The sequence below is a fragment of the Nerophis ophidion genome, linkage group LG08, assembly GCF_033978795.1.
Source record: "Nerophis ophidion isolate RoL-2023_Sa linkage group LG08, RoL_Noph_v1.0, whole genome shotgun sequence".
Classification (NCBI taxonomy): domain Eukaryota; kingdom Metazoa; phylum Chordata; class Actinopteri; order Syngnathiformes; family Syngnathidae; genus Nerophis; species Nerophis ophidion.
The window spans coordinates 3,674,690-3,702,401 of NC_084618.1; the positions used below are offsets into that span (position 1 = coordinate 3,674,690).

Sequence of the window (27,712 nt, forward strand, 5' to 3'; positions counted from 1 at the left end):
GATTAGTGCTTGAATTACAGTTAAAGTTCCAAAGATTGTCACACACACACACACTAGGTGTGGTGAAATTTGTCCTCTGCATTTGACCCATCCCCTTGTTCAGCCCCCTAGGAGGTGAGGGGAGCAGCAGTGTGCGCGCCCGGGAAACATTTTTTGTGATTGTTCTAAAAAAAACTGACAATAAATTCGTTTATAACTGCTATTATTTAAAAGGTGTTATCCACCCAGGCCTAGGTACCATGTAGTCTTTGTTTTCTGTTAGCTGGCAGGCAAATTCCTGGTTCAAAAAGAATGATTCGAGTTATTAGAAACAGAAGATGAGGCCAAATAGTCGCAGGTGGATTGGATCACTTCTCGTAGGAAAGAGGCCCTAATTGGGACTTGGAATGCAAAAGTGATAGCCCTATCCTTGAGAAGAGACTACATGTTCAGCCCAACATTTAAATTACGACTTATAGCAGTGGTATTTCAGACACTTAAGACAGAAACTTATTTTATAGTCAGGATGCATTCTCCTGACTTGGCACACACACAGACAGGAAGGACGAATATAAAAACTGATGGGTTTGGCTTCTCTAAGTTAGGAGGGTCTCATATTTTTGACCTGAGCTCCTCCAGGAACTGCAGTCTTGTATAATGACGCTCGCTTGTAATAAAGCAACTTTTGGTTCGGTAAAGCTTTTGATCCAGCCGCACTGACGTGTCACCCTTCTGCCCAGACGAGGATGGCAGGACCAGAAATACACATCAGGACAAAATGGGTGGGTAGGGGGATTCGGTTTCATTGTTAAGAGCAGAGGAAAAGAAGACGTTCAGGGGAGCAATTTTTGTTTCTCTTAACCAGCAAGTGACAAGCTAAACCATGAACATCAAACATGCCGACCGAGTTGATGAGTTTGTAAAGTGTAAAAATGAGCTGCATTTTTAAATGAAATAAACTGCTGTTCTAAATATGGAGCAATTCTGTTAGACGCGCAAATGGTTCGTACCCGGTCCGAAAATGTATGTAAGAAAAATTATCATCCGCCTTTTTATTCACGGAAATGAAAGGGAAACCACCCATCTTTGTGAGCAAGTTTTCTCTGTAACGAGCATCGATAAAACAAAGTACATGTAATGGTAAATGGGTTGTACTTGTTAACGCTTTTCTACCTTCAAGGTACTCAAAGCGCTTTGACACTATTTCCACATTCACACACTGATAGCGGCCCATCAGGAGCAAGGTTGAAATGTCTTGCTCACTGACACAATGAACGTGACGAGATTGGTAGGTGAGGCTCGAACCAGGAACCCTTAAGTTGCTGGCATGGCCACTCTCCCAACCGCGCCACCTAAACATCTGAACGAAAATTGTCTTTTCTTGTCAGGAGAACAACTTGCCATGGCTTGGAACCTGATATTTTCAAAATGTACCTTTTTCTTTCTCCATTTATGCTCGCCATTACTCCCGCTTGGGTCTTATTACTGAGCAGTAAACTGCAGCCAGAGTGTAAGCTCACCTTCTTATATATACGGCACATACAATCCGGGGTCTTGTCGTCGTATTTTAGGCTTCATAATTTTAGATGGGAGACAGGTCTGGAGTGCAGGCGGGCCAGAAAAGTACCCGCACTCTTTTTTTACAAAGCCACGCTGTTTTAAAATGTGCTGAATGTGGCTTGGCATTGTTTTGCTGAAATAAGCAGGGGCGTCCATGAAAAAGACGGCGCTTAGATGGCAGTATATGTTGTTCCAAAACCTGTATGTACCTTTCAGCATTAATGGTGCCTTCACGGATGTGTAAGTTACCCATGCCTTGGGCACTAATGCACCCCCATACCATCACAGATGCTGGCTTTTCAACTTTGCGTCGAAAACAGTCTGGATGGTTCGCTTCGCCTTTGGTCCGGATGACACGATGGCGAATATTTCCAAAAACAATTTGAAATGTGGACTCGTCAGACCACAGAACACTTTTCCACTTGGCATCAGTCCATCTTAGATGATCTCGGGCCCAGAGAAGCCGCGGCGTTTATGGATGTTGTTGATAAATGGCTTTCGGTTTGCTTAGTAGAGCTTTAACTTGCACTTAAGATGTAGCGACCAACTGTATTTAGTGACAGTGGTTTTCATACGTCATATACCTAGCTGTGATGCTAGCAAAGCCGTGCGAGTGGTAATACGAGAGAAAGAAGGTGCAAATCTGGTAACAAATGAAGGAAGAATTAATTCCCAAGAAAAACAGCAGGGGGTTCATCGTCTGGTGGTGGTTTGGCTTCAAGCGGGAATATGTCGAATAGACAACTTCAACTTGTCAAGTGTGGAGCACAAGCGTAGCTACCAAAAGTAGCATTACTGCTAATATGTAGCATCATTTGAAAAGTCACCTGCTAATAACTGTTTAATACAGTTTTGGTCGATTGACTTAGTTGCGATTTCCTTCTCTGCATGAAAGTTAAAATGAGCGTATATTAATGCAGTGTGAAGAAGAATGTTTTAATGTAAACACATAGAATAATCATACTGCAGTGATTATATGTATCAAGTGTTAATTCAAGTGTTAAGGCAAAATATCAAAATATATATCGTGTACCGCGACATGGCCTAAAAATATCACCCAGCCCTAGTTCAGTGTGGCGCATACTTGTAAAGGTGTTAGTTGTTTATACGCCCACCCTCAGTGTGACCTGTATGGCTGTTGACCAAGTATGCGTGGCATTCACTTGTGTGTATGTTTATGCCGCATACATGAAGTGGCTGGGCCGGCACACTGTATGGAGGAAAAGGGGACGTCACGACAGTTCGTAGAGGACGCTAAGGCAGTGCCTGCAGGGCACGCCCCCAATGTAGTTGTCCGGGTGGAAATCGGGAGAATGGTCACCCTGGGAGAAGCACTGAAATCCGGGAGTCTCCCGGGAAAATCAGGAGGGTTGGCAAGAAAGATTGGAATACAGTCTCTTAAGTTAATTGGTTTGGTTTGTTGAAATTGTTCATGCGTCGCACAGTTTTGTTTTAATCAACACTCAGCGATGCCAAAAAGGCTTGGAGTAACTCAACCCTCTTGAATGGTTTCTAAAGTTTGTCGAGTTCTAACAGGAATAATATGTGGAAATGACGAACAAGGTATTTGATACCAAGAGGTTTTATTATTTCTTTTGTTCAATTCCAGACAGGCTGTGACTTTGATTGATTGAAACTTTTTTTAGTAGATTGCACAGTACAGTACATATTCCGTACACTTGACCACTAAATGGTAACACCCGAATAACTTTTTCAACTTGTTTAAGTCGGGGTCCACGTTAATCAATTCATGGTGACTTACAGTTTAAATGAGACACAAAGTCTAAGTCCATAGTGCTCTTCATGGTGTTTTTGAATGAATGAATGGGTTATACTCACCCAACCTCACCTCGCCGGCCCCCAGTTTCCAATGAAAACTGGTGCAGGTATAAAAGTAAGTGCATCTCTATATTCCTTCAAAACCGCTCTAAAACAACACCTCCAGGCAACTTCAACACTTTACTAATACCCTCCTCCATTCACATCCCATCTCCCCGGATTATAAACAACTCAAATGTACTTCTAATGTATATACTTGTTCTTATGCTATGTGAACTCACTATGTTCTCTGCTGGCTGTACATATCCTACTAAATAAGACCTACACTGTTTCAATGTCCACATTTCTCTGTTGATGCAATTGTTGATGACTGAAGGACTGATATCAACCAAAGCTCCTCATCCCACCCCCCGGATTGTAAATAATGTAAATAATTCAATGTACATACTATGATGATTAACTTGTGTGATGACTGTATTATGTTGATAGTATATATTTGTACCATGAATTGATTAACGTGGACCCCGACTTAAACAAGTTGAAAAACTTATTCGGGTGTTACCATTTAGTGGTCAATTGTACGGATTATGTACTGAACTGTGCAATCTACTAATAAAAGTTTTAATCAATCAAATCAATGCAGTTATAAAACTGCACCTGTTTTTTTTCCTCAGAATGTTCAACTAACTTAGGATTCTTTGTGATATGTACATTTTCAAAATGTGCTTGTTCAATTTTGGGCCGAAGTAAAACACTCTGAAATGGTTCGTATTTTCGAGTTATCACACAAGGACTTTACCAGTTCGGGAGTAGATATTCCTCCATGCGTCCCCCGAGCTAAAATGAGTTTGACACACTACGGACCTAAACAATAGCTGTCTTTTCAAAATGTAGGCAAGAAGAGAAACAACTCACCTAAGCGAGGTCGCCACCGTTTTGTGTCTCGCTTCGGAGAAAAGGACCTCCGGTGCAGGTAGTTTTTGCTGTTTTATTTCATATATATACGCTTTCTGTAATCAAATGTGAGTGCAAACAAACAACAGCAATACAAACATGAGAACCAGAAACAACTGGATTATTAAAACAACAACTTCACTCACTCTACCAAGCGAGCAGCTAGGAGTAACAACCTCTTGGAAATTTAAAAAAAACAAATAAACTAGGAAGGTGGGGCAGAGGGCGGGGCGAAAAAAAAAACATGCTGCCATGTGCACTTCCAAATGTGACTTAGGGGGTATGGCAGACACCCCCCGCCCAAAAAGAAAAAAAAAAGTCCAACCAGTGATATTACACTACCTCCATCCCGATTTAGGTCCATCATCTTCCTTTCCTCTCAGTTATGTTTATCATCACTGTGACGACGCAAAGACAAGAGAGCCAATCAGTGTCCAGAGGGTCATTCGAGGAGGGGGCGTGTCAAGTCAGTGTCAACCAATGACTGTCCATGTCCTCATGCAGTGGGGGCCTGCCTAAGGTGACATCACTTACAGTACGTGCACGGGTGGAAGTGATGCTGCGTGGGGCGTGTGTTGGGAAGTCTTTAGGATGTGGGGCCAGAAGGACCCCCTGGTGGGGAAAAAAAAAGTCCAAGAAAAGAACCTTAGTCTGTATGCGCCATCTTCATCATTCTACACAAACACACGGTCCTCATGTCAATGTGAAATCAGGCGTCCACATTCAAGAAAAATAAACACACGGTAAAAAAATTATTATCTCTACCGTCACAATGCTTCAGTTCATAAAATCTTGACATTTTCTCCCCCTCCCACTTTGAGGCGTGTGTGTTGCCATAGTCTCACCTCGTTCCCCCCCGCTTCACACACATTCACAACCGACATACACTCCAACACAAACCACAAGTCCCCACCCCTCCTCCTTTAAGTGGAGAAAGAAATCGACGCAATGGAAAGACACGCTGTTCCTCCTCCTCCTCGTCCTCCAGGAGGGGATGCGAGTGGTTGCCACAGCTAGCAGGGGTCTTCCATCTCGCCGGCACACTACATGAAAATAAAAAGAAGAGACGAGGAGAGTCGGGGGTTATTTCTCTTTGCTCGGCTACTACTTGCAGGAGCAGAAACCCGAAGCTCAGATGACGACGACTACGACTCACCTGGCGGGTGAGCATCATGACGGCACCTGTCGGGGTCTTAAACAGTTAATAAGCATAGCGATTCTTCATATTTGGTTGTGTTATTTACTGACCCTGCACGTCAATGAGGATGATGATGGAGATGATGATTGGGGATGATTGAAGGCAGATTACAGTGAGACACACATACACCAACAAACAATTCACAGCACTTGTACCTCAAGTTGCTTTTATTCTAGGACTTTTTACTTTTGTATACGTCTTGCAAGACTGATTTGGCCCCATGTAACCACTAACCACACACACACACATACAGTATTAAGCATTACCTAAGTGCTTTGGATGACCAAAATCAGTCATATAATAATAATAATAATAACAACACTAGCTTTTTGAAGGGCCCTTATTCAAACTGCCACTGAATCTTAAGATTTTTGTTCCCACCTAAATGTGCTGCGGAAAACACCCACCAACTCTCGCACACACACACACACACACACACACACACACACACAATTGGCATTTTCAAACATACTGGAACTCTTAATAATAGTTATTATACAATAGAATAATCCCAGCAGCAATGATTGGTCACCTGCTCAGTCGCACGCACACAACCTCGCACAAAAAACACACACTGTATGTTCGAAATCAGAAAGCTGAAGAAAATCTTGTTCTGAGCACCCTTAATTGCCCTGACTGTTGGGCGGGGGGAAAGGGGGGCACTGGAGGTCAAGGTAAAGGGAGGGGGGGGGGGCAATAGCAGCCAGACAGAAAAAAACAATACTTTTAAGCAAAGCTTCTATTTAGCATTAGCAGCTTTAGCTGGTGGGCTCCTGTTGAAAAAAAAAACATGGCCGACGACAAAAAAAATAGTGGGAGGAGGGGCAGAGCAGGAAGTCCTCGCCGGGCGGAGTGTTTTAACTCAAGCAGACCAGCCTGCGTTGTTGAAATATTTATGATGGAGTGAAGAAAAGTGTGTTTAAAGAGGTCTGTGATGGAGAAGAAGAGGGGCTCGGTCAATCAAGACATTCTGAGGTAAAGAAGGGCTGCGCTGTTAAAAAGAGGGATCGGACTCGGGAGCGAGCGCGTCCTGGCAGGCGTCGGGCTCTGCGGCGACGGGTGAGGGCGGGGGCGAGCGGGGAGAGGCAGGGGAGGTGGACCGCTCCTGGTCATAATCATTGTCGTCGTCGTCGTCGCCGCCACCTTCCTTGGGACGCAGTTGGTAGGTGGCCAGGGACTCCTCCAGCACCGCTCGGTACTGCCCCCGGTGGTGCAGGCGGAACTGGCGCAGCGCCTCCATCAGATGAGCCACCGTGCTACCTGCCTCCTCATTCTCCTCCTCTCCCCCCGCACAGGCCTGAGGTGACACGCCAGGGGGTCAGACTCTGGGGGCACGCGCCCCACACAAACACACTCACACACACACACACGCACACACAAACCTAACAACACGGTGACAAATATCTAGCAAACACTAGTGTAACAGAGTCAGAGGCATTCTTGTGGACGTAACGCCACGCTGCCTCTGAGCCTGCGACCCTCAACCTTTTGCCATATTCGCTGTAAGAGGAAGCCTGCCAGTCAATATCCGACTGACTTGACAAACATACACATCCACACAGAGAGCCTTCAAAGCTACTGAAAGACTTCACTGCTACTACTTTGGCAACACGTGGTTTACACAACTTGGCATGTTCTCTTTCATGATTTGTGTCACACAGTCAATGGAACGCCAACAGGTTCGGATGGATACAAAAACACACAAACGTACAGTGGGCTGGTGGGTGTGTGTGCTATTGTGATCAGGGTGTATGGCTTAAGATGTGAAGGGAATAAAACATTTAGAAAAGGTAGACTCACCCCTTCCTCTTCTTTATGAGGGTTCAGCTTGTTGTACACCGCCTCGATCACGCTGCGTCTGCAACATACCAACATTTTTTTTAACGCTTGTGGCCTAATATTTGTGTATGGGGCTGGGCGATATATCGCGGATTTGTCTCTGTGCGGTATAGAAAATGACTATAACGTGATATTCGAGCATACGTTCTCACGCAGTTGCTTTTAGCTGCTGGCATTACACTACAGGCTTTTCCCACTCTTGTCTGTCGTTCTCACAGACAGCAAGCGCACCTTCTTACATACGTCACATACGTATACGCCCTCGGGAGCAGGAGGTAGCAGCATGGGTAACGTAAGCTGTGGTGCGAGAGGTAATACGAGAGAGTGAAGGTGCAAATCAGGTAACAAATGAAGGAAGAATTATTCCCAAGAAAAACAGCAAGCAGGGGGGCCATCGTCTGGCGGTGATTTGGCTTCAAGTGGGAATATGTCAAACAGACAACCGTAATTTGTCAAGTGTTGGGCAAAAGCGTTGCTACAAAAAGAAGCATTACTGCTAATGTGTAGCATCATTTGAAAAGTCCCCTGCTAGAGAATGAAGAGTGCTTACTCCGCATGACAACATCTCCGTTCGGTGCCCCACGTCCACACCATCAAAATGCCGAGGCAAAAATTTCCAGATCAACAAAAGGAGATAATGTACGCAGTAACCTACCAGCAAAGGACGAACACTTTTAGATTTCCTATTATGCAGCTCATTTTTATTTGACGGTTATTGAAATATCTTGTGTGACAACATACACATAAGTGCACTTTGTTTTAAACTATTGTAGTGGCGTTCTGTACAAAAAGTGCACTTTAATTTAGTGTTGTTTTGATATGTCATCTTAGTGACATCATGCACAAAAGCGCACTAATAACTTGTTTTAAAATCTCTCTGACAATCTTGCACTTTCTGTTTTGAAATGACATGAATGTTTGTGCCACTGTTTAATAAATACAGTTTTGGTCAATTGACTTAGTTGTGATTTCCTTCTCTGTATGAAAGTTTAAAATGAGCATATATTAATGCAGTATGAACAAGAATGTTTTATTGTGATTATATGTATAAAGTGATCATTCAAGGCTAAGGCTAAATATAGAGATATATATCATGTATCGCAACATGGCCTAAAAATATCTAAATATTAAAAAAAGGCCATTTCGCCCAGCCGTACTGGGGGATATGGCTGAAGAGTTTTTTATATTGGTTAGTACCAATACATTTTTATGACCTATGGAAAATATGGACCACGAGAAAATGTAACCTTCCTCTGATTATAATACTCTCAGCTATCAAGGCAGAAAAGAAAGATAATGTCAACGCAAACATGGAACACAAGCAATGTAAAAAAAACACTGTAAAATCACATTGATCATTAAACAACCTCTTTAAGCTGAGATGCAAAAATGAGGAAGACGTAAGAAATTTCCTAATAAAGTAACAAAATAGTCTGAAAATGTAAACATGCAGAAATCTGAAAAGAACCATTTTTTGCAGGTTTACTACCAGGGAATTTGGTATTCTGTGTACCATTATTTTTATTTAAGTATGGAAATTAATTGATGTTAAGTAGTAGTAATAAAATATTATTAGACCAAATAATTTGTTATATTTTGTTATTTTGTTTAATTATAGTCCTGCACTTTCGTTCCTAACTTTATAAATCAATCAATCAATCAATGTATAAATGTTTACTTATACAGCCCTAAATCACAAATGTCTCAAAGGACTTTAAAATAATTTAAACTCACACTTTCTTGTATAATTTCCTTATAGTTGACCTTGTACAAGTGAATCTGAACGGTCATGAAACTGTACATTCTCCTATGCAAATTTCAAATAAATCCTTCAATTAATCAATCCACCTGTTGTTTCCATACATCCTAATTATTAGGGAACGGACGTGGATTGAAAAGAAAAGGAGGTGCGCAGCAAAGGACGATGGACTGTTTGAAAAAGTCCAAAAAACTGCCATACTGTCAGGGTGACGTTTCCTGTTTTATTGACAATTTCGTCGCTCTCTTCAGTATCGATTTTTACTTTTTATCACTCCGTGCAGAGAATCAACAGCGAGACGGCACAACCAAACCTAATAGTTGATACTGTTATGCAATTGGCTGTTAAGCATGTTCTATGGAAGTATTCATCCATCCATCTGTTTTCTAACGCTTATCCCTTTCGGTTCACAGGGGGTTATATTATTGTAGCAAAAGTATTTTCAAACACGTATCTCAATCTGTGCGTGTGTAATCCAATTTGCGTGCGTGTGTACTAATTTGTGTGTCTGTTTATCAATCCGAGTGTGTGTATTCAGATGTGCGTACGTGTTTCAAGTTGTCTGTCTGTCCCCACTCAGAAATAACGCTTGATAGGCTGTTAACCTAAACATGACTTTTGCAACACTTTTGCCGTGTAAGATGTGAGCGAGCGCATCCAGATTCGTGAGCGTGTAATACGTGTGCGGGCGCATTTATAAGTGCACGCGTGCAAAACTATCTGCGTGGACGTATCTATAATCTGTGAGAAGCGGGAACCCTCCATTGGATGTCTTTTTTTACACGTGACTTTTGCCACACTTCTGCCGTGGAGCAGTTGTCTGTCGTCTGTACAGCGATTTAAACAAGTTAAACGAGTTGTCTGTCTGTAACTCCCCCTGCCTTTCCTTTTACTCCCCACTAGTCGGTGCCTTGCAGCCCCTGATCATGTAATTCTGCATTGAAGTCAACAACGACGGACCACTTTGAAACACTCGCTCAGCGCTGACAAGCTTCACGTTTTGAGCATGACAGTCAGGCAAATTAACCCTTTCCTCAAACTACACGCCACACTTGATATTTCTCACGCTTATATTCCCAATTCACTCATAATAAGGAACTTTGGTGTTTGCAAACTCTGAGTGATTTATCAAAATAACCAATCCCAGACCAAGCCATCGATCCATTGTGCATATATTTAACCAAACCCCGGAAGACAATATTCAATTCAAACCAACTGATTAGTTTAAATTGCCTGGTGTTTTTCGTGGTTGGTAAAATGTTGCCTGAGTAGCTGGACAGGACACAAAAAATTTAATATAAAATGTTGGCACACCTCAAATACGCACATGCAGATTGTATTACACACAATTCTGAATGTGCGTGCAGATGTATTAAATTCCTATAAATCTGATTGCGCCCGCTCAAATCATCAAATCAAGACAGGCAATAGAGGGTTCCTGCTTCTCACAGATCATAGACACGTACGCGCAGATTGTATTACGCACACGCACAACCGAATGTGCGTGCAAATGTATTAAACACTCACAAATCTGGGAGCGCTCGCTCACATCGTACATGGCAAAAGTGTTGCAAAATCACATGTAAATAGACATCCTTTCGAGGGTTATTTCTTCTTAGGGACAGACAGGCAACTTAAAACACGTACGCGGATCTAAAAACACAGGTATGCGGATCTGATTACACACTGATTGATAAACAGACACACAAATTTGTACACACTAGGGCTGGGCGATATGGCCTTTTATCAATATCTCGATATTTTTAGGCCATGTCACGATACACGATATATATCTCAATATTTTACCTTAGCCTTGAATGAACACTTGATGCATATAATCACAGCAGCATGATGATTCTATGTGTCTACATTAGGGCTGGGCGATACGGCCTTTTTTTTTACTATCGCAATATTTTTAGGCCATATCGCGATATACGATATATTTCTCGGTATTTTGCCTTAGCGTTGAATGAACAATCGATGCATATAATCACAGCAGTATGATGATTCTATGTGTCTACATTAAAACATGTTTGTTCATACTGCATTAATATATGATCATTTGAAACTTTCATGCAGAGAAGGAAATCACAACCAAGTAAACTTACAAAAACTGTATTTATAAAAGTTATTAGCAGGTGACTTTTCAAATGATGCTACATATTAGCAGTAATGCTATTTTTGGTAGCTACGCTTGTGCCCTACACTTGACAAATTAAAGTTGTCTGTTCGACATATTCCCACTTGAAGCCGAACCACCGCCAGAACGATGGACCTCGTGCTGTTTTTCTTTAGAATTAATTCTTCCTTCATTTGTTACCAGCTCCTTCGCAACACTCCGCTAGCATCACAGCTAACGTTAGCCATGCTACTACCTCTCTGCTGGGCGAGGGCGTATACGTATGTGACGTATGACATGACAGTATGTCACGTATGTGAGAACCTGCACTTATACTCTGTGAGAAGGAGACACAAGAAGGAGTGGGGAGAGCCTGTAGTGTAATGCCCGCAGCTAAAAACAACTGCGTGAGAACGTATACTAGAATATTACGATAGTCATTTTCTATATCGCACAGAGACAAACCCGCGATGTATCGCCTATATCTATATATCGCCCAGCCCTAATCTACATTAAAACATTCTTCTTCATACTGCATTAATATATGCTCATTTTAAACTTTCATGCAGAGAGGGAACTCACAACTAAGTCAATTGACCAAAACTGTATTAACGTTATTAAGCATTGGCACAAAAATTCATGTAATTTCCAAATAAAAAGTGCAAGATTGTCAGAGACATTTTAAAACAAGCTTTAAGTGCACTTTTGTGCATGATGTCACCAAGATGATATATCAAAACAACACTAAATTAAAGCGTACTTTTTGTACAGAACGCCACTACAATAGTTAAACACAAAGTGCACTTTTATGCATGATGTCACACAAGATATTTCAATAACTCAAATAAAAATGAGCTGCATCATAGGTTACTGCGGACGTTATCTCCTTCTGTTGTTGACTTTTTTTTTCATACGGTGTTGATCTGGAAATAGTTGCTTTGGCATTTTGTTGGTCTGGCAACGAACGGAGATGTTGATGCAGAGTTTCAAGCACTCTTCATTCTCCAATGGGTGACTTTTCAAATGATGCTACATTAGCAGTGCTGCTACTTTTTGTAGCAACGAGTTTGCCGCATAAATGTTAAACATATTCCCGCTTGAAGCCAAACCACTGCCGGACGATGGATCCCATGCTGTTTTTCTTGGGAATTAATTCATCCTCCATTTGTTACCAGATTCACACCTTCTTTCTCTCGTATTACCACCCGCACCTCACTATTAGCATCATAGCTAACGTTACCATGTCGCTACCTGTCTGCTCCGCGGGAGCGTATGACGTTGCACACGTGACAGTATGTGACGTATGTAAAATGGTGCGCTTGGTTTACGTCTCTATGAGAAGGAAAGACTAGAAAGAGTGGGAAACGCATGCAGTGTAATGCCAGCAGCTAAAAGCAACTGCGTGAGAACGTATACTCGAATATCACGATAGTCATTTTCCATATCGCAGAGACAAACCCGCAATATATCGAGTATAAAAAAATATCTCACCGGCCAAAAACATAAGTTTGCAAAAACATTTGCTACAATAATACTTCCATATGTTCTGCCTATTGTTTAAAGACACTTCCTGTTTAATTAGCTTACCAGACTGTGAGAGCCTTTGTTCATGCAACCAAGCAATGCTTTATTCTTTCCGGTTTTATCGCATATACTTTATTTTTTTATATCGATTACATGTCTATCACGATATATATAGAAATCGTTTTATCGGCCCAGCCTGAGTGTAATTTAATGGCGTCGATCCATGCAGGCTTACTTGCTAACCAGGCCGCCACCCGGTGGAAGATTGGGGATGTTCTCTGTGGCGATGCTCTGCAGCACAGTCACCAGGTCGGGGGTCCCGGCCTCGCCGAAGTTTGTAAGCAGCTCTGGAAGAAGGACAAATACGGAAGGTGAGATAACGCAGGATGCTATCATAGCCAGGTGAGGTGCAGGAGGAGCTGTTGCGGACCCTCTACGCGGGCCTCCAGGTATTTGTCTAACTCCTCCTCTTTCTTCACAGCCTCCTCTGAGATCTTGGGGGCACCGGGTAGACATACCAAGACGACGCTCATGTTGTCTCTGCTCCCCTGCAGCGACAAGGACAAACAAACAATCACATTTGCATAGCTGGAGAAGATGCAGAGCAGTAGGCAAATGTGTTCAGTCATATTTTGACCAGTAAAGGTCGTATAGTCTGAAGTTCGCAGTTAAAAAAGGCATGACTTTGAACCGTTGAGAGTAGGGCTGCACAATTAGTCAACATCGAATCGACATTGAGGTTTCTATTAGTGCGATAAATAACCACAACAGGCAGAGGCATTTGAGCGACAGACATGTTCACCAATACGAATTGTTGAGCCTTGTGCCCTTTGCTACCTGGCCAATCAAAAAGTGATTAAGGAAACAGCAAGTCTGTGCGCAGCAGTGGAAGCAGCCAGTACGCTAATAAGTAACACCACTCGCTCCTTGGGCACTAATCAATAAATAAAAAGGAAGTGGAAATACTTTGCCGGCACCAATAAATTGCTAAGTCAGTGTGTGTTTTTCAGTCTCCCTCTTCAAACGGAAAAAGAGGTCTCACCCCCCCCCCCAGAGTGTTTACCATTAGATTGTTCATTTAAATCTACTTTTTTTTTTTTTTTTCTTAGAGTGAGCCCTCTTTTCAGTCAATCACAATCTTTATCTCAGTGGGCAAAGAGAAAGACCACTTGCTTCCACCCACCAGAAACACGGACGTTGCCCCCTTACTCGCGATTCATTAATGAGAAGTTCTGCAAAGTAACAAAAATTATGAGGAAAAAAATACAACCACAAAGCCAAATGTCCCGTTGTGGGAATATTTCAGCTTGAACCCAAATGGGTAATATGAGCCCATCAACATGGACAAACAAGCGAGAATGCTGTGATCACTTAAAGGCAACAACAACAAAAAAAAAGGCAAATGAACATTTTTTAGTTATATATTTATTCAAATTATTATTTCGCCTACAGAGTCCATTTTTTTTAATACAAGACAACTAAAAGTTATTTACCTTCCAACTAAAGTACAATCATAAACAATCCTATAGTAACGAGAAATAAAAGTTTTCCTTTTAAATGGTTACCGTATTTTTCCGACTATTAGTCGCAGTTTTTTTTCATAGTTTGGCCAGGGGTGCGACTTATACTCAGGAGCGACCTATGTGTGAAATTATCAACACCTTACCGTAAAATATCAAATAATATTATTTAGTTCATTCACGTAAGAGACTAGACGTATAAGATTTCATGGGATTTAGTGATTAGGAGTGACAGATTCTTTGATAAACGCATAGCATGTTCTACATGTTATAGTTATTTGAATGACTCTTACCATAATATGTTATGTTAACATTAACAGGCACCTTCTCAGTTGGTTATTTATGCCTAATATAACGTACACTTATTCAGCCTGTTGTTCACTATTCTTTATTTATTTTAAATTGCCTTTCAAATGTCTATTCTTGGTGTTGGGGTTTATCAAATAAATTTCCCCCAAAAATCCGACTAATACTCCAGTGCTACTTATATATGTTTTTTTCCTTCTTTATTATTTTTCGGAGCGACTTGTACTCCGAAAAATACGGTACTTGCAATATGATTATATATTATGATTACATTTACACTGTACAAAATGTACAGTATGATGTAAACAGAAGCTCTGAATCTTACTGCATGAAGTTAAATATTTTTGAAAGTAGATTATTGCATATTGTTCTAATAACGTGCGGCACCCTGAGTAAAAGTAAAATATCTTCCTTCACTCGTTATTTTCGCATTTATATGTATAAAATCACTAATAGCAATCAGAACTTTGGAAGAAAAAAATCTCAATTAGGTTTATTGTCAACGTTGTGCAGCCTTAGTTAACATCTCTGTGGCAATATTGGTGACATTACTACTCTTATAATGTAGTTCAAGGGGAACCACATTTATTTTTGGGAATTTTGTCTGTCATTCACAATCCCTATGAAAGACAAGAACACGTTTTATTTTTTAATGCATTCTAAATTGTAGTAAATAGCAAGTATGAGGTGGCTAACAATGAAGTGAAAGGGACACATCCATCGCGTACATAAAGCCACTTAAAAAAGCACATCAACAAAACTTAATTTACATGTCATGACCTGCATTTTAACGTAGTATTGCAACATTGTTATTATAACAATTAAAGCAGAGGAACTACTTTTAGTGACGCTGTGATCACAGACAGGTAATTAGCTAATGCTGCTATATTGACACGCTGAGCTGGTGAGATGCGGCATCGCCTCAGAGTTGGCAAAAGTTTGTGCTAGATTATGAATCATGCCTCTCACATAAACCGAGAAGTCGGTCAACTTGACATTCAACTTAAGCCCGAAGATCGAAAGAAAGACAAAAATATGCTAATTTGAGATCTTTTTTTTTTTACCTGTGAGGAATAGTAATTCTTCATTTACACAGGAAGATATAAACATGCCATCAGTTGGCATCTGAGTGAGAGCAGACATTGTAAGATAAGTGAAGTTATTATGTTCACAGTTTGCATTTCTTGTTAAGCACTTTGCAATGCTGCTACTTGCTGCATCTGCTTGTAACTCAGCTTCTAAAACTTATAACTCGTCCTCTGTATATTCAGACTTAAAAATGTAAGGTTCTGGTTATTGTTGGCTCTCAAAGTCTGTCATGATTAGTAGTAGCAGCTGTTGAAGGAAATGGCAAATCTGATGCGCCGCCGTATGCCTAAAATTAGCAAAATACGTAAATTACATGTTATTATGAATGTGCCTGTTACTACATTGTTTATATATATACTTAAAGCATGCATATAAAATGTTGGGAGTTATAGATCGAATCTGTATTACCGCCATTGCTAACTGACTCTTGCTAGTGTTTATTTACGAGTTAGGATACATTAAAAAAGGAAAACTTGTGTGCTTGTCTCACCTAAGGATTTTAAATGATTAGCAAATGTTTAAGATATTGCAGTTCCCCTTTAAGTTTCAGGGAAGGAGTTAGGGCTGGGCGATATATCACGGATTCGTCTCTGTGCGATATAGAAAATTACTATATCGTGATATTCGAGTATACGTTCTCACGCAGTTGCTTTTAGCTGCGGGCATTACACTATAGGCTCTTCTCAGTCTTTCTCGTCTCTCCTTCTCACAGAGACATAAAACAAGCGCACCTTCTTACATACGTCACATTCGTATACGCCCTCGCGGAGCAGAGAGGTAGCGGAATGGGTAACGTTAGCTTTGGTGCGAGAGGTAATACGAGAGAAAGAAGGAAGAATTAATTCCCAAGAAAAACAGCAGGGGTCCATCGTCTGGCGGTGGTTTGGCTTCAAGTGTGGGGCAAAAGCACTGCCACAAAAAGTAGCATTACTGCTAATATGTAGCATCATTTGAAAAGTCACCTGCTAGAGAATGAACAAGGCTTGAAAAGCTGCATGTCAACATCTCCGTTCGGTGCCACACCAACAAAATGCCGAAGCAACCATTTCCACATCAACACCGTATGAAGCAAATAGTCAACAACAGAAGGACATAACGTCCGCAGGAACGTACCACATAGCGAAGGACATACACTATTTGATTTCCTACTATGCAGCTCATTTTTATTTGACAGTTATTGAAATATCTTGTGTGACATCATGTACAAAAGTGCACTTTATTTATTTTAAACTATTGTAGTGGCGTTCTGTAGAAAATGTGCACTTTAATTTAAAGTAAAAGTTAAAGTACCAATGATTCACACATTCTAGGTGTGGTGAAATTTGTCCTCTGCATTTGACCCATCCCCTTGATCACCCCCTGGGAAGTGAGGGGAATCATTTATGGTGATTTAACCCCCAATTCCAACCCTTGATGCTGAGTGCCAAGCAGGGAGGTAATGAGTCCTACCTACCGATCTCAGGGAGGACACTAACCACTAGGCCACTGAGTAGTTTAGTGTTGTTTTGATGTGTCATCTTTGTGACATCATGCACAAAAGTGCACTCATAGCTGGTTTTAAAATATCTGACCATCTTGCACTTTCTGTTTTGAAATGACATGAATGTTTGTACCACTGCTTAATAACTGTTTAATAAACACAGTTTTGGTCAATTGACTTAGTTGTGATTTCCCTCTCTGCATGAAAGTTTACATTGAGCATTTATTAATGAAGTATGAACAAGAATGTTTTCATGTACACACATAGAATCATCATACTGCTGTGATTATATGCATCAAGTGTTAATTCAAGGCTAAGGCAAAATACTGAGATATATATCGTGTATCGTGACATGGCCTAAAAATATTGAGATATTAAAAAAAGGTCATAATGCCCAGCCCTAGAAAGAGTACATGGGAGCGTTAAAAGTTCATAATGCCCAGCCCTAGAAAGAGTACATGGGAGCGTTCAATAGACTGACGTACTAACACTAGGAGCTTACCTTGTGCAAGCAGGTGTCCACCACCGAGTTACAAACTTTCTCCAAGTCATCGCACACCAGAAGTCGCGAGCGCACAAAGTCGCACAGCTCCTCGTTAGACATGACGTCCCAGATCCCGTCGCACGCCAGCACAATAAACTCGTCGCCTTCTGCAGCCCGCTCTAGAACGCACACCTCCGGCTCTGGGCTCACCAGCTGCTCCGTAGGACCTTTACCATCCACGCTTTTGTAGTCATAGTCCCCCAGGGCCCGGGATACGGCCAGGGAGCCATTCACCCTCTGGATCATGACCGAGCCTCCGGCATTCTGGATTCGCTCCTTTTCGCGCGGGTTGCAGGGCTTGTGGTCCTGGGTGGAGAAGCCCACTTTGCTGTCTCGGCTCAGCACGGCCCGTGAGTCTCCACAGTTTATGAAGTAAAGGTGGGTGGGGCTGAGCAGCACGCAAACTGCTGTCGAACCGCTGCGGTCCAAGCCCTGCCGCAGGTCAGCGAAGCTCCGCATGTACTCGTCAATTTTCAGAAAACCGGCACGAATGCCGTCCTTCACGCCTTCTACGGAGCCCGGCCCGGATCCGAACTCTGCTCCCCCCGACAGAATGTGTTCCAGCAGGTGGCCAGAGCAGTAGTTGGCCACCCGCGAGCCCGCGTGGCCGTCGTAGACGGCAAAGAAGGACCAGTCGGTGAGTCCGTGGGGGAGGCCTACCACGGCCGTGTGGGCGTCCTCCATCTCCACCCGCCATCCCTGCATGGAGCTCAGACCATAGCTCAGGCCATTGCCTTCGCCGTGGGCGCTGTGCTTCTCCGTCTTCGGCTTGTCCAGGAAAGCACCCATTGCTGCCTACAGCTGAAACGCAATCAAGGAGAGAGGTCAGTTACCTTAACCAAACAATGACGGCATCACTTGTTCAGCTGCTTAATGCTTGAATCATTACACAAGTATCAGTTCAAACCACCCCCCCTATAAATCACCTGGGGATTTTTGTGTGTGTCAGCAGTTCAGCAGGACTAAACTGCTTCACGGTGTAATAAGTGATGGAGTGCTTTTAATGACTTAACGCACGGTTGGAGCCAGAGTTCCTGAAAACAAGACGAGGACTGCGGGAGGAGGAAGCGCACGGTGGAGGATTACACCGTCTCTAAAGCCTCTTGCCGCGCACACACGGGGAGCTAACACAATTAGTGGACCTGGCAGGAAATAGAGCTGGAGAGAGAAGAGGGAAAGTTGCACCTGTTGGGTGTTTCATCTCCAATGTAAGGCAGCCTTGAATATAAATCATCAGCCCTTTTTCTAACAATAAAAAAGTAAATTAATCTTTTAGAGATGTCCGATGATATCAGACTTTCGATATTATCGACCGATAAATGCTTTAAAATGTAATATCGGAAATTATCGGTATCTGTTTCAAAAAGTAAAATGTATGACTTTTTAAATCACCGCTGTGTACACAGAGCGCCAATAAACCTTTAAAAAAGCACTGCCTTTGCGTGCCGGCCCAGTCACATAATATCTATGGCTTTTCACACACACACACAAATGAATGCAATGCATACTTGATCAACAGCCATACAGGTCACACTGAGGGTGGCCGTATAACCAACTTTAACACTGTTACAAATTTGCGCCACATTGTGAACCCACACCAAACAAGAATGACAAACACATTTCGGGAGAACATCCGCAAAGTAACACAACATAAACACAACAGAACAAATACCCAGAACCCCTTGCAGCACTAAGTCTTCCGGGACGCTACAATATACACCCCCGCTACCCTCTACCCCCATCTCATATACAAATAGACTAACAATACAAAGTACTAGTCGTGTAATAGTTGATACTACAATACATATTATTTGTTAAAGACTAACAAAATCTGGTCTTTTTTTGTTTGTTTATAAACTCAGGAAAAATGTCACAAGACAGCAGACTTTAAATATGACCAATGTAGGATCAATGTATGTCAAATTCAAATAAGGCAAAGAAAATCTGAACAGCCGATACGGGCATCAACAAACCCCGTTTCCATATGAGTTGGGAACTTTTATTAGATGTAAATATAAAGGGAATACAATGATTTGCAAATAAATTTCAACCCATATTCAGTTGAATATGCTACAAATACAACATATTTGATGTTAAAACTGATAAATATTTTTTTTTTTCAAATAATCATTAACTTTAGAATTTGATGCCAGCAACACGTGACAAAGAAATTTGGAAAGGTGGCAATAAATACTGATAAAGTTGAGGAATGCTCATCAAACACTTATATGGAACATCCCACAGGTGTGCAGGCTAATTGGGAACAAGGTGGGTGCCATGATTGGGTATAAAAGTCGCTTCCAAGAAATGCTAAGTAATTCACGAACAAGAATGGGGTCAGGGTCACCACTTTGTAAGCAAATTGTCAAAAACTTTTAGAACATTTTTCAACAAGCTATTGCAAGCAATTTAGGGATTTTACCATCTTCAGAGAATCTGGAGAAATACCTGCACATAAGCCATGATATTACGGACCTTTGATCCCTTAGGCGGTACTGCATCAAAAACCGACATCAGTGTGTAACGGATATCACCACATGGGCTGAGGAACACTTCAGAAAACCACTGTCAGTAACTACAGTTGGTCGCTACATCTGTAAATGCAAGTTAAAACTCTACTATGCAAAACGAAAGCCATTTATCAACAACACAGAGGAACGCCGCCGGCTCCGCTGGGCCCGAGCTCATCTAAGATGGACTGATGCAAAGTGGAAAAGTGTTCTGTGGTCCCACGAGTACACATTTCATATTATATTTGGAAACTGTGGACGTGGTGTCCTCCGGAACAAAGAGGAAAATAACCATCCGGATTCTTATAGGCGCAAAGTTCAAAAGCCAGCATCTGTGATGGTATGGGGGTGCATTAGTGCCCAAGGCATGGGTAACTTACACATCTGTGAAGGCACCATAAATGCTGAATGGTCCATACAGGTTTTGGAGCAACATATGTTGTCATCCAAGCAACGTTATCATGGACGCCCCTGCTTATTTCAACAAAACAATGCCAAGCCACGTGTTAAAACAGCGTGGCTTCGTAGTAAAAGAGTGTGGGTACTTTCCTTACCCGCCTGCAGTCCAGACATGTCTCCCATTGAAAATGTGTGGCGCATTATGAAGCGTAAAATACGACAACAAGAACAACTTAAGCTGTACATCAAGCAAGAATGGTAAATAATTCCACTTTCAAAGCTTCAACAATTAGTTTCCTCAGTTCCCAAACGTTTTTTGAGTGTTGTTAATAGAAAATGTGATGTAACACAGTGGTGAACATGCCCTTTCCCAACTACTTTGGCACGTGTTGCAGCCATGAAATTCTAATTATTTGCAAAAAAAAAAAGTTTATGAGTTTGAACATCAAATATCTTGTCTTTGTAGTGCATTCAATTGAATATGGGTTGAAAAGGATTTGCAAATCATTGTATTCCATTCATATTTACATCCAACACAATTTCCCAACTCATATGGAAAAAGGGTTTGTAGAATCCGGTCAATGCGTGGCAACAACAAACCGGGTCAAAATAGACCGCGGCTGACCTTTGGTGGAGTCAACAAAGCAACTATTGATGTCGGGAAGAAAAAAAAAACGACATTTCTTTTTTCCATGACTTCAACTATAGGATTTTTGTAAAAAGAAAGCCAATAACATAATTTTTTTGTGGTTCCCTTTATTTTGAAAAGTTCCGAAATACATTTTGGTACCAGTACCAACATAGTGCTATCGGGACAGCATTGGTGTGTGTGTAGTAGCCAAGCGCTGCAGCAATCATGAGAATTAATAGAAAAAGCAATAGAAATCAGATGCAGAAAGCATTTACTTCCAGCTGGTGTTTTACCTCCCACAGATCGGCATGGCTGGCATGTGCCCAAAAAAAGCCTGCTCAGAGTGACTACAACTGCTTCCAGGGAAATGTCTGCGCGTGTGTCATCAGGTCTACATGTGGTGAGGAGACACTCTAAAAATAGTATTGTGCCGCTTTTAAATTCATGCAGGGCGAGACAGTTGGCCCCACCTTGCATATTTGCGTGACTTGATTGTGACAAGACAACCTCCCCGAATACAAGCCGCCACGAGACATCACCGGGATGTTTCTGCTTTCTAAAGAAAGTGCGCTTGCAAGTGTGAGTGTATGAAGAGAGTGCGCAGAAATCTGCTGTATTCACCAGCAGTGATTCTGGCTAAAAATAAAACAAACACGCTGCCATTGCTTAGCAACCACGCACCCTGCAGTACAAACATCCAGGCTTAGCTTCATTCAGCAACACCCGCCCACCACTCTCTCTCGCTGAAGACTGGAAGAGAGAAGGGGAATTGCATCATCCGGCCATTAAAGCAGTGGCAGCGGCCAGACTATGAAAGGAGACACGAAAATGCAAACGCGGTGTTGACTTCCTAACTTGACAAGCTGCTGTCAGAACACACACACACACAAACAAACAAACCGACCGTGTAACCCCTCATTACGTCACCCACAATGTGACCGCGGCTCAAAAGCAACACTGCCCAACCTCAAAGCTCCTCAAAGCTCAGACGCACGCTCCTGCCCCCCCAAAAAAAGACTGAAGAGGGAAGTGGACGGTCGAGGAGGGGATTACATAACGCTGTGAGAGGCTGCTCTTGAGAAGGAGGCGCGCTCAAAACACACAAACAAAGCACACAAACAAAGTTAACGGAATGCTTCCGGGCACCAAAAGGCCTGTTTGTTTGAAGTGACGTTGTTTCGGGATGGGATTGGTTAGATCTTTCCAGTTACGATTGCACTCTCTATTTTAACAATTGGCTTCTTTGTCGGTTCTCTTATGGATTCTTATTTGCAAAAAACAACAACAGGTGGATTAACATAGGGCTGGGCGATAGTCTTTTTTTAATACCTCGATATTTTTAGGCCATGTCACGATACACATCTCCAAATTTTGCCTTAGCCTTGAATGAACACTTGATGCATATAATCACAGCAGTATGCTTATTCTATGTGTCTACATTAAAACATTCTTGCCACATACTGTATTAATATATGCTCATTTTACACTTTCATGCAGAGAGAGAAACCACAACAAAGCCAATTGACCAAAACTGTATTCATAAAACAGTTATTAAGCAGTGGCACAAACATTCATGTCATTTCCAAAACAAAGTGCAAGATTGTCAGAGACATTTTAAAACAAGTGAACTTTTGTCCATGATGTCACTAAGATGACATATCAAAAGAACACTAAATTAAAGCATACTTTTTGTACAGAACGCCACTACAATAGTTTAATACAAATAAAGTGCACTTTTGTGCATGATGTCAAACAAGATAGTTCTATAACTGTCAAATAAAAATGAGCTGCATAATAGGTTCCTGCGGAGGTTATCTCCTTCCTTTTTATCATACGGTGTTGATCTGGAAATAGTTGCTTCGGTATTTTGTTGGCGTGGCTCTAGCCAGAGATGTTGACATCCAGAGTTTCAAGTACTCTTCATTCTTTAGCGGGTGACTTTTCAAATGATGCTACATTAGCAGTGCTGCTACTTTTTGCAGCAACGCTTTTGCTGCGTAAATGTTGAAGATATTCCCGCTTGAAGTCAAACCACCGCCAGATGATGGACTTTGTGCTGTTTTTCTTGGGAATTAAGTCTTCCTTCATTTGTTACCAGATTCGCACCTTCTCACTCTCGTATTACCACCCCCACCTCACCGTTAGCATCACAGCTAACGTTACCATGTCGCTACCTGTCTGCTTTGCGGGAGTGTGTGACGTTGCACATGTGACGTATGTAAGAAAGTGCGCTTGGTTTATGTCTCTGAAGCAGAGACAAGAAACAAGAGTGAGAAACGCATACAGTGTAAAGCACGCAGCTAAAGGCAACTGTGTGAGAATGTATACTTGGATATAGTCATTTTTTATATCGCACAGTGACAAACCCGCGATATATCGAGTATATCGATATATCGCCCAGCCCTAAATTAGCATCCACTCCGGTTGACCTGACAAAGTCAACAGGGAGGTCTTAGGAGGAAAACGGCATGGAAAAAATATTTTTGAAAACTAGAATATACGAAATAGATATTTATTTGTATCCATCCATCTTCTTCCGCTTATCTGAGGTAGAGTCGCGGGAGCAGCAGCCTAAGCAGAGAAGCCAGCCCCTTTGTTCAGAGTATCCCGAGGCGCTCCCAGGTCATAGTATCCCCAGCGTTTTCCTGGGTCTTCCTCGTGGCCTCCTGCCGGTTGGATGTGCATACTGACCAGATGCCCCAACCACTTCATTTGGCTACTCTCCATGTTTAGGAGCAGCGGCTTTACTTTGAGCAGCTCCCAGGTGACAGAGCTTCAGACGCTATCACTAAGGGAGAGCCGGCCACCCGACAGAGGAAACTCATTTCGGCCGCATGTACCTGGATCTTGTTCTTCAGTCATAGCTCAAAGCTCATGACCATAACAGGTGAGGATGGGAACGTAGATCAACCAGCAAATTGAGAGCTTTGCCTTCCGGCTCAGCTCCTTCTTTACAACAACGAATCGATACAAGATCCGAATCAGACACCACACTAGTCCGCCCGGCAGTCTGATGATCCACTCTTCTCTCACTCATGGACAAGACACCCAGGTACTCCAAAAAAAAGTTCAACACATCGCCGGCCAGCATTAATAAACTTTTCCCAGGCTGATGCACCTGCTTTGTTTCATTTGTATGGGGTCACCGGCGTGCGTTAAGGACCGCAACGCTGTTATTAAACGGCGATAGGTGACGCCTGCACAACACCGCTTTGCTCGTCTCCCTGAGGTCCCACTATCGCGTGACAACACTGGCGAGAAGCACTCCCCAATGTACTTCATGCATCAATGCAGAAAGGGAATGCTGAAATGTAATTGTGCATTGAAGGAACCTTTTACCAGAGTTCAATTGTTAAGGCTGGGCGGTATACCGATGTTGTAGTTAATACCTGTATATTTTAGAAAGCGATATTTAATTTGAGACAATATCTTTTGATGTGCCTTTGTTACAGCTGTTAGCGGGCAGTACGGCGCAAAACCACCGAGGTGCCCGGCAGTCATCGTAGCTGAGACATGCTGTACTGCTAAAGCTTACAAGAGTTTAGCTCAGACCTGGGCAAATTAACGCCCAGGGGCCGCATGCGGCCCGTTAAGCTTTTCAATCTGGCCCGCCGGACTTTCTCAAATAATATTTTTTAGATCTGTAAGATGGAATCTGTAGCTGCCATTATGATATGCAGTGATGTTTTTAAATGACCGTGAGTCTTGAACTATACAAAGTATTTCACTGGTTGGAATCTGCGATTTTGCATGATATACTAGTTACTATGGTCATCTAATTAGTTACTATGGTAACCTAAGTCACAGCTGCTCAGACGAGGCACCAAGCAGTGTGGGTGGGGAGCGTTTCCACAGAGTGTTTCCAGAGCGAGCCTGAAAATGCAGTTGTCTGGGATAGACTCGGGAGGAGATTTTTACAAGAAAGTTCTAAAGCTTAATGACATATAAGATTGTAGGTTTTTGTTTTTTTTACCCTTCGATATATTTTACAATATAGGGAAATGCAACAAACACAGCAAAATATGAACGCGATCGAAAGGGGGTGTGACGTTCATATGTTTTCAATATTCAGTGTTTTATCGTTCATAGTTAATATTCTAAATCCCACATTCTGGGTGTCTCATTCAGTAAAAACATTTAAAACTACATTCTTTTATTTAAGGCGGTCTGTCATAACGGTTTAAGCATTCAATCAGATATTGCTGTTTGGTTTTGTATCAGTGTTCCTAAAAATCAGATATACCGGCCTCCAGACACATTTTTTTATCTAAACATGGCCGCCCGGGTCAAAATAACTGTCCAGGCCTGGTTTAGCTGAAACCCCCGTTAACGTCACATGTCGCTTGGCAACAAACACGCACGACCACACTGATCTCATAAACTTCTCAACTGCATAGGACATATATAAAAAAAAAAAATTAGGTAACATCACTTTCCCTAGTAATCCATTACTTTCATTGAAAAGTAATTCCATTACTAATTCAATTTTTTTGTGCAAAAGTAACAAGTTATAACTATGCATATTTACTTTAAAAAGTAAAACATTGGTTTTAACACATTCAACAATCTGCGAATAAAGATAAACCTTGATCATTTTATTGTCACAATAAGCGCCATATGAAACTTTCATATTTTTACATCCCTAGAGGAAACGATAAGTCATGCTAACCGCTAATCTAAAGCGCCTGAATGTAAAAAGTGGTGGGCAGTCCGATATAAATACCAGTAACAATACCAACTTTAGTATCAGTTTATGGTCAATAATACATTGATTAAATCTATATGTATTATCTATATGTATCTATATGTATTATATATGAATGGACTTTAACTGCAAAAAAACAACCACTTAAATCAGAGTGATTTAATTACGGTTATGCTGCCATCCTGATTACACATACCAGTAACAATACCTAGTATAGTATCAGTATATAGTCAATAGTACATTGATTAGATTTATATGTATTATCAAATAAATTGGACTTTAACTGCAAAAAAACAAATCATTTAAATCAGAGTGATTTAATTGCGGTTATGCAGCCATCCTGTGTTTTTTTCTGATAACAATAGTCATCAAAAATCTAATCATTCAATTATCTTGAAAATGTTAAGTATCAGCATTGGTATGACCAATACTGCCCCTTTAACTACTTGGTATTATGACGATACCAAAAATTGTAGTATCCAAACCAAAAAAAAAAAAACTTATTGTTAAAAAGAAAAAGTTCTCAAAAACCAGTGGATGGAAATAGGGCTGGGCGATATATCGATATACTCGATATATTGTGGGTTTGTCTCTGTGCGATATAAAAAATTACTATATCGTAATATTCGAGTATACGTTCTCACGCATATGCTTTTAGCTGCGGGGATTACACTGCATGCGCTTCCCACTCTCGTCTTTCCTTCTCACAGAGACGTAAACAAGCGCACCTTCTTCCATACGTCACGTATGCAACATCACACGCTTCCGCGGAGCAGACAGGTAGCGACATGGTAACGTTAGCTGTTGTGCTAACGGTGCGGTGCGGGTGGTAATACGAGGGAGAGGTGGTGTGAATCTGGTAACAAATTAAGGAATAATTCCCAAGAAAAACAGCACGGGGTCAATCGTATGGCGGTGGTTTGGCTTCAAGCGGGAAGATGTTAAAAAATTGTGCAGCAAAAGTGTTGCTACAAAAAGTAGCACCAGTGCTAATGTAGCATCATTTGAAAAGTCACCCGCTAGAGAATGAAGAGGGCTGGAAACTCTGAATGTCAACATCTCCGTTGAGGGCCACACCAACAAAATGCCGAAGCAACTAGTTCTAGTTCAACACCGTATGAAAAAAAAAAAAAAAGAGTCAACAACAGAAAAGATCAAATCCGCAGGAACCTATCACATAGTGAACGAAATTTCCTATTATGCAGCTCATCTTTATTTGAAACTTATTAAAATATCTTGAGTGACATCATGCACAAAAGTGCACTTTGTTTTAATGTATTGTAGTGGTGTTTTGTTCAAAAAGTGCACTTAAATTTAGTGTTGTTTTGATATGTCATCTAAGTGACATCATGCTCAAAAGTGCACTCTTAGCTTGTTTTAAAATGTCTCTGACAATCTTGCACTTTCTGTTTTGGAAATGACATGAATGTTTGTGCCACTGTTTAATAACTGTTTAATAAATACAGTTTTGGTCAATTGACTTAGTTGTGATTTCCTTCTCTGCATGAAAGTTTAAAATGAGCATATATTATTGCAGTATGAACAAGAATGTTTTATTGTGATTATATGTATCAAGTGTTCATTCAAGGCTAAGGCAAAATATCGAGATATATATTGTGTATCGCGACATGGCCTAAAAATAGAGATATTAAAAAAATAGTTTTTTATATTGGTTAATACCAATATATTTTTATATCTTTATGACCTACGGAAATTACGGACCAGGAGAAGTTTAAAATGAGCACATATTAATGTAGACACATAGAGTCACCATACTGCTGTGATTATATGCATCAAGTGTTCATTCAAGGCTAAGG

The 27,712-nt window shown here is 41.5% G+C and overlaps 1 protein-coding gene across 3 annotated transcripts in view; it reads right to left on the minus strand.

The window, feature by feature from the left end:
- Nucleotides 1-4,292: 4,292 nt before the first annotated feature.
- Nucleotides 4,293-27,712, minus strand: part of ppm1bb (protein phosphatase, Mg2+/Mn2+ dependent, 1Bb) — a 37,823-nt gene continuing 14,403 nt past the window's right edge. For 2 of the 3 annotated variants that reach the window (XM_061907499.1, XM_061907498.1), the window contains 5 exons: nucleotides 17,609-18,451; nucleotides 13,142-13,259; nucleotides 12,947-13,058; nucleotides 7,271-7,328; nucleotides 5,620-6,767 (listed from right to left, as the gene is read on the minus strand). In XM_061907499.1, the coding sequence (XP_061763483.1) occupies nucleotides 6,465-6,767; nucleotides 7,271-7,328; nucleotides 12,947-13,058; nucleotides 13,142-13,259; nucleotides 17,609-18,439 (1,422 nt within the window). In that variant the 5' untranslated portion in view covers nucleotides 18,440-18,451 and the 3' untranslated portion in view covers nucleotides 5,620-6,464. Of the gene's footprint in view, nucleotides 5,316-5,619; nucleotides 6,768-7,270; nucleotides 7,329-12,946; nucleotides 13,059-13,141; nucleotides 13,260-17,608; nucleotides 18,452-27,712 lie in introns of those variants that run through there. The other variant, XM_061907500.1, reaches the window with a different exon arrangement.